At 36.2% G+C, this 13,868-nt stretch overlaps 1 protein-coding gene across 1 annotated transcript in view; it reads right to left on the bottom strand.

Annotated features, from left to right (window-relative positions):
* Positions 1–6,586: 6,586 nt before the first annotated feature.
* LOC128855724 (elongation of very long chain fatty acids protein 7) overlaps positions 6,587–13,868 on the bottom strand; it is a 91,829-nt gene continuing 84,547 nt past the window's right edge. Inside the window, exon 6 of the mRNA XM_054090874.1 lies at positions 6,587–9,573. Coding sequence (XP_053946849.1) covers positions 9,262–9,573 — 312 coding nt within the window. The 3' untranslated portion in view covers positions 6,587–9,261. The remainder of the gene's footprint in view (positions 9,574–13,868) is intronic.

Here is a 13,868-nt window from a genome sequence, read left to right as displayed (position 1 = left end):
CCAACCGCACGAAATTATTGTACTGTAATAGGGTGTTTACATAAAATTGTTTTACAGGCGGCTAGTTGGAACAATAGTTGAATGTGAAAAACTTGACTAGCCTGTAAATACGAGATGATTTATACGTTCTGGTAAAAATATATCGAAAATTGTTCATTTAAAAGGCGCGATCTACACACATGACTAAATTTTTTATGCTGGCATGTTGGTACAACTCTCCTCTTAGTGTCGCAGAGTTTAGCTTGTTTTTGGCATTTAATTATATCAGTCAACCGAAAGAAGGTGGCTGAAGACATGCTTAAGCAAGTGAATTCGGACCCAGAGTTGATCCAGTGCGTCAGGTGATGAGACGTGGGTATAGAAGCTTGACATGCAAACCAGTCAGTAGGCGGCTGAACGGCGCTATTCACATGAGCCGAAACCCAAAAAACCACCTCAAAATCGGTCAAAAGTGAAAGTCATGCTACTCGTTTTCTTTGATTATCAGGGTGTTATGCACTTGGAATTCATTCCAAATTGTTCTACGGCAAATAAAAAATATTATTTGGAAGTTATGCAGGAAACGGCTCAATTTGTGGAAAGAAAACTCATGGATCTTGCACTATGATAACGCACCGTCTCACAAGGCTGATATTGTGAACACTTTTTTGACCAAAAACTCGACTAATATCATCGAAAAACCACCGTATTCACCGTATTCAGCCCCCTGTGACTTTTCCCAAAACTTAAATTGCCACTCCGCGGAGACCGCTTTGAGTCGATAGAGGTCATTAAGGAGAATTCGCTGAAGGAGCTGAAAAAGATATTTTCAAACGCGCTTAAAAAGGTGCTTTGAAGACAATTATTTTGTGTTTTATTGAACAGTTCTCAGAACTTTTTTGACAGAATGTACTTGAATAAGTATTAGCTCCCGAACGGAGTGAAAAATAATATGAAAAAGGAGGTTAAAATCTTTCGTCAACAAATGCCTCCGCATTCTCTGTAGAATATTCTGGCCAAATAATATACCATCAGCAACCACGCGCTGTGGGGATCAACGAATGAGGAGCCCATCCTATGGCAAATCAAGTGCAGAAAGTGGCGATGGATAGGTCATACACATTTGAAAACCACCAGATAGTATCACGAGAAAAGCACTGGACTGGAATCCGCCAGGGAGCAGAGATCGCGGTCAGCCAAAGATCACTTGACAAAGGTCGATGTTGCGCGAACTAGCAGATATCGAGATCACATGGAACGGCGCAAAAACAACATACAGAACCGTGTACGATGGAAAAGTCTTGTCGAGGCTCTATGCTTCCGAGCGGAGTGAACAAGGATATAAAACAAAGTATGAAGTATTTATTGAGAGAACAAAACTAAGGCGCGAATGATGCATGGGCAAAGTATATGGCGGTCGCCTTAGCCGAATGGATTGCTACGTGACTACCATTCGGAGCTCAGAGAGAACGTAGGTTCGAGTCTCGGTGAAAGACCAAAATGGAGAAAAAGTTGGCAATAGCAAACTTCCGTGTGTGTTTCTACCATGGAAAAGGCCTCATAAAAAATATTTGCTCTTCGGAGTAGGCTTAAAACTTGAGGTCCCTTTATTTGTGGAACAACATCAAGACGCACGCCACAAATAGGGGGAAAAGCTCGTTTAAATACCCAAAAAGGGTGCAAGCGTCAATAATTTATTTATAATGATTTATTTAATGAAACTTGATGGAGATGTTAGGCTCCTGAACAACCTTTATAACCTCGAATATTCTGGTAATAATTGTTTGTTTTTTATTGCTTCCAAAAAATATTACACCGGTCTACATGGCAATTCGTTTCACAGATAGTTGAAAGGTTAAGGACTTGTTACGATTATTTAGGAATATGTAATTCATTTTTTAAAAATTTACTGTGATAATTTAGATAAGTACATAAATATATTTCTTATTATTCCACTACAAAATAATAGTTTTGGAATTATTTGTAGGAACTTTTCAAAGGACTTACCATCTTCCAGGTTAAACTTTTAAATATTAAAAAAAAAATAATTAAATAAATAGAAAATGTTGAAAATGAAAGAAATTAGCTGTCGAAACAAAACGAAAGTGTAAAGCAAAACAAAATTAGCAAACGTTGATAGGCCGGTAGCCTCAGCTTCTAGTTGTCTTACTCTTGTCATGTAATTATTTGAAATTATATTTCATATAAAAAAATAAATAACAAACGTTGAATAAAAACGAGAAAGAGTTAAATTTTAATTATGAATTCATAAAAAATATATTGAAATTATGTTGAGGAGGTTGTGGGTGTGAATACCTCAAGAATTGTGAAGGAGACCAAATTATATTCTAGTTTTTCGAAAACCTCATTTAACTTCTTGCCCTACAACTCTAATAGGGCCTTTTCGCCAGCCAGTTGCCATTTGCTGGCATTTTTTCGTAGTTCTGGAAAATGGAAGCAATGAATTAAGTGAAATCTTAGTTTTAAATTTTTTTCCCCCATCACCGATATTCTTAACAAATAATAACAGTAAAGAATGAGAACAAAAGGGATTATGAATGCGCTGCGGCAACAGGGTCATTCGTGAATTACTTGGAGAACGCATTACGTGCCGTGGGAAAATAGAATTAAAAGTATCGCGCACAAAATATCGATATCGAATAGCAAAAGTATCGATGTGGTATCGTATCATAACAAATTTGCTGGGCGTAGAAGTTTGAAGAATGACATCACCGAATTCGGAATCAGCGGTTCGGTTGAATGCTGCAGCACTGAAAATATTCGTTACTATCAACGATTTATTGAGATGACGGTACTTTGCGACCGCAATTTGTAAACAAAAAATTGTCGCAATTCGTATCATACATTTTTGCTTTTGTTTAGTGAAAAGTTGGTGCTGCCAGACGCCTAGATTATGAACGAAGTTCGTATGCAGAGACGTTATTTGGAAGGATGTTTGTAAATCTGTAATATTTTTTGCTTTAGTTTAGAATTGAGAAACATTTTTGAAAATATACTATAAACATTGCTTATTATGGAAAATCGCAAATCTCCAGGCTTACTAAATTACGAATATTCGGCTCATGCGTAAACTCCGTGTTGTTGTACGGAAGCGAAACATGGACGGTGCAAAAACAACAGTACAGAACCGTGTACGATGCAAGAGTCTTATCGAGGCCCCATGCTCCCGAGAGGAGTGAACAAGAAAAAAAAAAAAATATATATATATAGACAAAAGTGTCGCAGGAGAAAATTTGGAATAAAAACCGCGCGATTGTCTAGTTTATGTTATACACGAAAATAACGAATCGAAACTTGAAAATAATGATATAAAAGGTATTCTAAAAAATTAAAAAGTAATTAAAAACCAAAAAGCACGGTTCATAAGTGTATTGTATGGCTTCAATAAGCTTTACAAAGGGGTCTTTGCATTTTTTTTGCGTATAACTCCTTTCAGCGTTGGCGACATTTTGCGGCGCTTCAAATAATAGCCCTTATCAGTCCAACTCCGGTTACGCCATCCACAGCAATTTTGCGTAGAACTCCTTTCCGCGTTAAGACCATCAAACCAAAAATCAAAAATTCATATGCGTGTGTGTAGTAAGGAGGCACAATAACCCCCATCCCCATCATCAACACCGAACTGAAATACTTCATTTTTCATATTATTTCATACTTCATATTTTTATTTTCATTTGCAGGCATCCGGCAGCACAATACTCTTGACAATTCCAATGAATTGTTATTTTTGTTTAAAATTGGAAAGTGATGATATTGATAAATGCAGTTGCAATTAATTATCCTAGAAATATTTCGAATAAAAGTATAAAAACAAGTAAAAATACGCGTGTGACTGTGTATTTTATGAATTTAAGTGAACTTTAGGAAAAAATATATTATGGGGAAGTTCCCGAAGGTACTTTTTGAAAGTAAATAATCGCAAAACTATTATTTCCGTAATACTGGGAATTATAAAAGTTGTTTCTGAACCACTTCCAAGGTGGACACCACTTCCTAACATCTCCAACAACACAATTCAGACAGTTAAAATAAATCACTTATCAGAAAAAGCAGAAAAATTATTACCCGTCGAGCAAAATGAGTTTATCGACTCCATGAAAATATTTGTTTTAGTTAAGAAGTACTTACATTTTACTCAGTTATCGTTTTTTTGAAAATCAATCCCTCAAATCAAATGCAAAAAATTGTGTTTCACACATTTCGTTTTTATGACATTTCGAAATAACCTCACTTTTTTGGAAGTGGGTGAACTTATACATTAGATTAGATTTGTGGGGGGTTGGCAAGTCCAAGCACTTAGTCAGGAGACCATTGTACTACACCCGGATAGATTTCAGTTAAAAGAATAGAGATAAGAAAGATAAAAAGTGGGTGATAAGACGGATAAATTAGTTGGAGGCTACTCTTCCACAAATCTCTTGGATTTATTGATGAATCTTAAGATATCCGGAAGAGGACGAGTATGAACTTTATCCATACTAAGTTTGATTCTGGAAAACGCCGGACAGCTACAGAGGAAATGCTCTGCAGTGTTGTCATCCTCCAGACAGGATAGGCATATCGGGCTGTCTACGATCCCCATGGCAGCCATATGCTGACCACAGACGTTGTGTCCTGTGATTACACCCACCAGTACACTCAGGTCCTTTCTGCTGAGTTTTAGGAGAGAGGCTACAATTTTCCTGTTTGAAGCACATGGCTACTCTGCACGAGTTTTACCCAGACCAACGTTCTGTATGGGTAGACCTCATGAAGTCGTCAATCCCTAGTTGAATAGATGCGGAATTGACACCTAGAAAGGGTTCACGGCTTAGTGGCATACTTGCAGAGCCTTCATTAGTCAAATTATCAGCTAACTCGTTCAGTGTAATACCACAATGTCCAGACACCCAAATAAGACTAACTTTGTTGTGCTTTGCAACACTGTTCTGTTTTGTCTTGCATTCACCGACTAACTTCGAAGTGCAGCGTGGGTTAGCAAGGGCTTTCAGTGCAGCTGGACTGTCACTACTAATTCCAATACTGCTACCCTGCCACTTTTTCTCAATTAGCCAGTACGCCACATGCAAGATGGCATAGACTTCCGTAAGGAATACCGCGGCCATCTGTCCTGTGGCATAGTTTTTTTGTTTAACGTTTTAGTTTTTGGTGTAACGGCATCAACAAACTGGTCGAGAAGAGGGAAGAGGTTGTAAACAGCAACAGCGAATATATAATTGATTGACTTATTGCTTTTTATTTAAATAAAAGTCTTCGGTAAAATCGCTACGAACTTATTCCCCAACCCAATATATTTGAAAGAAAGGTGGGTCGAGTACTTTAGAGACCTGCTGAATGTTGGCGAAATTGGTGCTTTTACAGATATTAACATACTTCATGCGAACAACAACACAGTTCTAGACCACCCTGAAGAACAACCACCTACATTACAAGAAATACTAATATAGATGTGTACACATTGATCTGGAACAATGAAACACTGCCAGGCGACTGGAACACAGCAATAATACTCCCCATTCACATGAAAGGCGATAAGTTAAACTGCAAAAACTATCGCGGGATTTCCCTACTCAACACAACGTATAAAATCTTCATAAGAATTGTTAACAAAAGACCTATAGGCCACTCGGAAAGAGTACCTCTAGAGTATCAATGCGGATTTCGACCTGGAAGGTCAACAATAGCCCACATGTCAAACAGTCCATGGAGAAATGTTTTGAGCATCACATTTCAAGCAAGCTTTCGATAGCATCAACAGGAGGGCTATCCCCACAATATTTCATAAATGCAAAATCCCAGACAAACTAACCAGAATAGTGATGATGACTCTGAAAGAAACTGTATCCAAAGTAATGATACAAGATAAAAAATCCGACCCCTTCAGAATTAAAACTGGAGTAAGACAAGGGGATACGCTCTCATCAACAATCTTCAACCTTATGCTATGCTGTGCCATCGATGAATTAAGTGACGCAAAAAGGACTGGATATATTTTAAACAGAACTACCCAATTATTCGCATACGCAGATGACATAGCAATTGTCAGCAAAAATATCCACGCCCTAACCAAAACTTCGCAGCTGAATCGTGGACGCTAATTGAAGCAGATAAAAAAGCAGATAAAACAAAACTGCAAGCCTTCGAACGAAAGAGTGGCTGATAAGATTGAACGACGAGGAGGATCAACTGATAAAGAGCGAAAATGTTATACGTTGCATCAAAGCGCAGCGGTTAAGAGGGCTGGGACACATTACAAGAATGGACGGTACGAGGGCGCAGAAGAAAATCGTAGAAGCCAGAGCGTTCAACACTAGAGCAAGAGGAAGGCCGAGCACAAGATGGACCGACGAACTAGAGGACGACATCAAGAAACTTAGGATAACGCACTGGGAAAAAGTCGCAAGCGTTCGAGACGTATGGAGGTCCCACGTGCAGCAGGCCAAAGCTCACAAAGAGCTGTAGAGCCAAAAGATGATGATGAATATATTTGAAAAAGTGCAATACTTACAAAAAAGCTTAAGCTATTCAAATACAACAAAAACAAAATAAACAGCAATTTTTAATAAAAGATATTTCGCATATTTTATTTTCGTTATTCCATAAAAAGTACAGTACAGAATGGAATTGATAAGACAAAATTATCCATACATTTTTAGGTAATTTCGTTTAAGACTAGTTTTATGAAATAAACTAAGCACTTACGTAAAAGTAATCATTTCGTAAATAAGTAAATACAGTAAAATTTTTATATTTACATAAAAAGAAATAATCAACAGTATTGCTTACTTTTTTTGTATTAAGAATATCAACTAAGAGTACTATTAACAATATTACATATTTTTAAAAGGCATACATACAAAAAACAATTAAAAAAACATCGATAATTCAAATAATTTAGAGCAACAACTTGTCGTCACAACTTTCACATTCTCATCGCTCAACATCTTCAACACTCTAATCAATTTAATTATCAACCGAAATAAGAATAAAATACACAACTTTTTGTTTTTTACTACATAGTTTTACGCAACTAATAAAAATTAGTTATTATTAGCTTGGAGTTCACATACAAACACGATTGCTATGATAATTATTACATAAATATGTATCAAAGATATACATACATAGATTTAACTATAAACAATGGCTAAGGCTAAGGCTAAGGCAGATCGTAAAAATTGACCCATTTTGTGATTTTCGCAAATTCTCTGCAAATGTTTGCAAAATTTCCGCTTTTGAGGCGAAAATGTGTGTGTAAAAGTGTAAGGGTGTGTGTGTGTGTGTATTTTGTGTGCTTACAAGTTGTTATTAAAAAAATTATATTTAACGGTTTTTGGTTTAAGGCAAAGGCAAATAATATAGAAAAAACTTCAAATGGCTAAAATGTACATGAAATACATCCAAAAAAACAAGCTCTTGCTATTAAATGCCAATAGAAATTCTAAATTATAGAAATTTCAATTCAATAAATAATAGCGCACCTAAAACTAGGCAACATCTTAGGCATGCTGCCATGCTGCCACATATGTACATTCATTTTTACTACGTGCAGGCAAAGCATTGATCTCACTAAGGCATCTTTTAGGTACAAATTTTGTTATACTAATTTGAGTATTTTTCACCGTTAACAATAGCGCTTGCTGCAGTTTATTAAGTTTGAAGTCACATCTTTGTTATGCGGTTTAGTAAATTACTATACTATTTAGACTGTTCGCAAATTCACTTCATGCACTACACCTCTCGCATCTACTAAGGAAATTGCTTGTATGTAAAACTAAATTAAAAAGTAAAAATAAAAATAAAAATAAAGTTTCATTGTACTACACGTGAGACAATTATTAGTTGTAACTTAGCTGGCTATGTAGAAAATTAAAAAGTAAAAAAAAAAAAATCTAAAAATTAAAAAACAAAACAAAAATACAGACATATAGGCATACAGACAGGTAAGTGAAATTGGCAAATCAAAGGAATCAATCGTTGAAACCAAGACGAATCTATTAAAGGTGGTATCGACAAATCAGCTGATTTGTTCTTTTTTCTTTCGCCGTGTCCGAATGAATCAAGGCGAATTCATTATTTGTTTTCTAGTTTCTCAATACTTTGCTTTGACAATCAAACGTACAAAATATTGTTGTTGGTCTAGCGCTACCACCTTTAATGAATGCGCCTTGGTTGAAACTAAACGAAAATATCGGCGAAATGTAGTCCATTACTTGAAAGTAAAACAAAATACTTAAGCTATGGCACTTCGACAGCATTTTTTTTAGATAATCAATCAATCAATCAATACGAAAATTCCGATTTTCTTAAGTGCGGCATTTTTTCTTATTTCTTTTTAGGTATTTAAGGCTAAAAGCTGGCAGGTATTGCACATTTTTTGTTGAACTGAATTTTTATAAAATATTTTGTACACATTTATATACTTAAATATGAATTTGATTTTATCTTTCAGTTTCTAAAATGTGAAAATATGGGGCTGAAAAAGCTGCGAAAAATGGAAAAGTTTTTAAAAGGATTTTTTTTATCAAGATTTAAGCAGCAGCTTTGAGTGGAACAACATCAAGACGCACACCAAAAATGGGAGGAGGAGCGCGGCTAAACACCTAACAGAAGTGTATGATTGATTTTTTTTTTTTTTTTTTGAGTCAAAATATGTAGTAGATAAAAAATTTTTAGTAAGTTGAATTTCGCAGCAAGGACGTTCAACTAGCACTGCTAGATTTTATATTTGCCACCTAATGATCTGTCACAAGGACGCGCCACATTCTGTCGTGAACGCAAACTTTCCAGCAATTCCTAATTATATAACTTTAGGCAGTGCCGAGGCCAGTTTTTCAGTGCAAGTGGTGAAACTTAGTTTGCGAACTCAACACAGTTAAGCTGTGGCACTGAAAAACTTAATCTTGAGACAATTCAACTTTCTTGCATATCCTTTAATTCGTTTTTCTTGTAGCTGGCCCCATATTCTTGTTCACACTCGTATGAGATGCGAAAATTTACAATTTAATATTTTTCTGGTGCAGTTTGATTTGTTTTTTTTTTCTTTAAGAATTACGAGCATAATTTCGTTCATTTCTATGTACTTTGATTCACCCTTTTTTGTTTTTATAGCATAAAAAAAAATTGAATTTTACTTTTCTACTACTTATGGCCAATAAGCAGTTGCATGCAACGGTAGTCTATTGTATATACCCATGTCTGTATGTTGATTTATATACAATTATGCAACTTAAAGTGTGCTTTCTTCCATTTCGATTTCGTTTAGTTCAGTTTTTCCTTCAACGCCAACAAGCCAATCGCATCCATTGTATCCATGGTGTTGTTATTCATTTCCATAATTTTCTTTGACGCTAACGCGCAGTTATTTTGCGCTGACGTCACACCATTCGCCTTGGCGGCAATGCTCATTTTTTGGTCTTGCAGTTTTTTGTAGCTGGCCATGTAGAAGTTCATGAAGAGGCAGAAGAAAATAGAGGCATTCAGCAGCAGCAGGGATGAGATGAATTTCGAGAATTGGCATTGGGAGCTGATGAGGGCGCGCGTAGTATGCACAATGCAGAGCACGAATTGGGCCTGAAACGAGGGAAGAAAGAATTTTTTATTAGAAACGAAAGTAATTTGATTAAAAAATAAATAAAAAAATTAATATTTTTTTACTAAATATAAATATATATGTATAATGTAAATATATGAAAGTATAGATATATATTAAATAAAAAAAGTGCTTATAGCGTGGTACACATAACAGATGTGGAACTTTCAAGGCAGACAAAGAAAGAGGGAGAGAACCGAGAGAGAAAGAATATGTATCTAAATAAATTCACAACATTTGCAGAGAATACAAATAGACAAAATTTACAAAAAAAGGAGAAGGGTCGACCAGTGTAGGTAAACGCTGGACACAAACCGTGGCAACAACGCGCACTACTCCGAGCGTTTATTACCCGCACAAACGCAGCGATTCCAGGTCCGCAGCAAAGGCACAAATTACCGCAAGGCCATACCAATAAATCCGACGCCGGAATGGATAGCACTTTATAGAACGCACAAGCACTAGCCAAGAAACGGAAATAAGCTCCAAAAAGTAGGCACAAAAAAAACGCCCCAAACAGTCCGACGACATCGGAACCCAAAACTCGTAGCCGTGCTCTAGCAAAGGCAGGACACTAACAGAGAAAGTGCTCAGTGCTATCCGTCTCCTCCAAGCACGACAGGCACATTGGGTCCTCAATGATTCCAATGGTTGCCATTTGCTGAGCTCACGGGTTGTGTCTTGTAATAATACCGACCATCAACCGAACGTTTTTCCTTCCAAGTTTTAGTAGAAAGTTTGACAGTTTTCTGTTCGGACTTGTCAGAAAACACTTTGCAGTTCTGCAGCGTTCTATACGGGCCAATAACTCTTTATGTAAATTGCATACATATTCGCTGATCCGATCAGTCAATGGCAAACCTCCGAGTGGATTCCTGCCATGAAAAAGCTCCTCATAAAAATATCTGCCGTTCGGAGTCGGCTTGAAACTGTAGGTCCCTCCATTTGTGGAACAACATCAAGACGCACACCACATATAGGAGGAGGAGTTCGGCCAAACAAACAAAAAGGGTGCACGCGCCAATTATATATGTATATATATACATATATCATCACTGATCCGATTCATGATTCCAGTGGAACTGATTCCAATTATTGGCTCTAGCCCTTGTGGGTGAACCGCTGATGCATGGTTGGTCAATTCATCGGCAACCTGGTATTCTATCATCCATGCCATATGTCAATACCACATCTCATCAAAATTCAGAATTATTTAAGTTCTCGAAGTCAATAAATTTTATTTTGTAGCTCATTGTAGCAGCATAATATTTGCTCAGCGGATACCAAAGAAGACACTAATCAGTTCTGAATTAGTTGATAATTTTTGCATAATTCCTCCATTCTTATTCCAGCTAATTTATCACAATTTCAGAATATGCTTTTTTTTGCGTAATTCATTGTCCCTCCGATCACTGTGCAATATGCTAAGAATGCATTTATTTTTTCTCATTTCATTTCCCATTTATCTCATGCAGCTTTCATGCTTCGATTAGCTCATACAATTCTAAACTCTTTTAATTGCATGGAATGATTTCTGCTGGGAAATAAATTTATCTCTTATTTAATATCACATTACGACACAATTATTTAATATCAACTCTGACAAAGTGCCACGAGTATATTTGCATGCGAATACTTGGAAAAATATATTTACAAAAATTTATATGCATATTAATAAATTTAATATATGAAAATATTTACAAAAAACTAAGGCAACTTAATCGCCACCCGGCATTTATTTGCGTGCTGGAGTAAATGATTTTTTAATTGTGAGAAATTCAGTAGTTTAATAAAAGTTTAAGCAGCTTAAACAGTCGCGCGATTACCGTTGCAGGAAGTCACCCTTTAGTAAAGTTAAACGCTTGGCATGCGATTTCAATGGCTGAGAACTGAGAAAAAAGAAGCTGAAAAGTTCTCGGCGATTTAATATTAGCTAAAGCTACGCTTTGTTAGAAAATTTCTTTAAAACAATTGAAATTGAAAAAAGTAACTGGAATAAAATCATATTTTGTTGCTAGCCCACAGTTCACTACTGTTGGCTGTAGTTTTGCTCCACCACCATACGGCTGATGGCTGGCTTGTAGTAGATTCCATCTCTAAATTTAGCGAGCTATGCAAAAACTTGGCTTACGCAATGCAATTTTGCGCTTCATGATTTTAACCTTTAAAAGCATCTTTGCTTTTCTAAAGCTGATAAGATGAGTGCTGGCAATTAAGTCAGTCATAATTGTCAATATCATCAATGGAAACTCATGACGGAGGAGTTGAAAAAATGCACTAAATAGTAATTTCTTCATTCACTGGTTAGCTAGGTGAGGTTAAGTTGAAGCGGTTGTCCACTGTGGGACCCACTCAGGCTGATGGCCCATTGTGATGCCGCGTGGGGAACTAGCCCTTATCCCTCCTAAAACGAATGTGTATTTTTCAAAAATTTTGTAAGATCCTTAATTTCGACAGAGTCGAGATCTTCCAATTCATTCAAGGAAGGCCCACTCAAAATGGCGAGTCTACGTCTGGATAGAGCAGGACGGTGACACAGAAGGTGCGACGATCCCGCACCTCTTCCTCTTCCTCGTCTAGACAACTTCTGCAGAAGTCATGTGTTTGCACACCCATTTTCTGTACGTGCCTACCGATTAGGCAGTGCCCCGTAATAACTGAAATCAGTGCATTAAGATTGTGCTTATCTCTTCTTCATTACGCCATCTTTCATGATGGAGTGCGTGAAGGTAAAAATAAAAATTATCTTTCAAAATCGTTTATTTTATTTAGTAAAAAATTTATTCAAAAACAAAACTGGATGATTAATTTTGCGCCACCTTGTATCTACCGATTTGAGGCAGCAAAAAACTAAAAGGCCTTGCATTTTTGGAGCAACACCAAGCGATAAACCACAAATTGTGTGCGCCAATTACTTATCCACATACAGGGTGGCGCAAAATTAATCAGCCTATCAGAAGATTTATAATTTTAGCGAAGAATATAAAATTTGCAAATGCAAACTAAACAGCTGCAGTATACAAACAGAGGCAAGCAATGAAGCGCGTAAAGGTCACAATAAAGATCTCCATCACTCAAAATTATTTTTTGTTATTCGGTAAAAAATTTATTTAAAAACAAAATTGCATGATTAATTTACAGCCACCTTATATGGTATATAGGGTTTTCCAAACATAGGTGTTATTTTGATATTCAAAGAAAAATGCTATTTTTTGATATGAATGATCGGGTGTTTATTTCATTATAAAGAGGGAGGTATGCCGTTAATAGTGGAAAATAACATCAGGCAAATGACCACCACGACCACGCTTACAAGACAATAATCTTTTTATGAAACTTTCCATAACCGAATTGCAAAGTGGCTCCTCGGTAGCCTTACGAACTCCATCTTTGTGGTCTTGAATCGACCCTGGGCTGTTGAGAGGGTCAAATCTTTCACGTGGCCCCAAAGAAAAAAGTCACAAGGTGTTAAATCACAAGATCTCCGTGGCCAATTGTGATCACCTTTTCGAGAGATAATGCGGTGCGGAGACTTTTCCCGTAAAAGATCAATGGTTTCGTTGTGACACGTAGCGCCGTCTTGTTGAAAATAAACGTTGTCCAGATCAATACCATCCAATTCCGGCCATTAAAAATTAATAACACCTGTTATTGGAAACCTTTCATGTAAATATTTCTTTCATATTTCTGTGCCAATAAAATAACTGGCCGCCCTGCGCCACGAAAATACCAAACGAGCGGATGGAAGTAGATTTCCTTAGTGCCTCTAATTGGTCTTATCTAACAAAGGACAGACGCATCAACTGTTGGAGTTTATTGAACTTTGCCTTATCAAATGTTTTAACAGCTACTAAAGTTACTTAATTTTTGTCTAATTTGGCCCAGCACGTTACGGTGTTAGTTTATTAAACTCATTTAAATAATAACTTTTAAGAATTACCTTACAAGCAGCTGGTTTTTTGCATACATAGAAACTTATAAATACTAAAGAATTCGTCAGCACCATTTCCGCCGATTTGTCACATTTCCTGTTTCCAATCTTAAGCTATATATAAATATTTATAAATAGAGTGTTAAACTGAAAATAAAACTAATAAATAACTTGTTTTCTTAAACTCATTTGCTTACCATAAAAGCTTTTATAGACATAAAAATCAAATAAAGTTATTGACGACACAGCTCTCAATATTTATTACAAATATTGTGCAAGCTCATATTTACATATATTTATAAGTATGTGTGTACACATAAAACTAGTTCTATAACTAAGTATTTA

Source organism: Anastrepha ludens, chromosome 2, assembly GCF_028408465.1.
Source record: "Anastrepha ludens isolate Willacy chromosome 2, idAnaLude1.1, whole genome shotgun sequence".
Classification (NCBI taxonomy): domain Eukaryota; kingdom Metazoa; phylum Arthropoda; class Insecta; order Diptera; family Tephritidae; genus Anastrepha; species Anastrepha ludens.
This window is presented reverse-complemented; position numbering and strand designations above follow the sequence as displayed.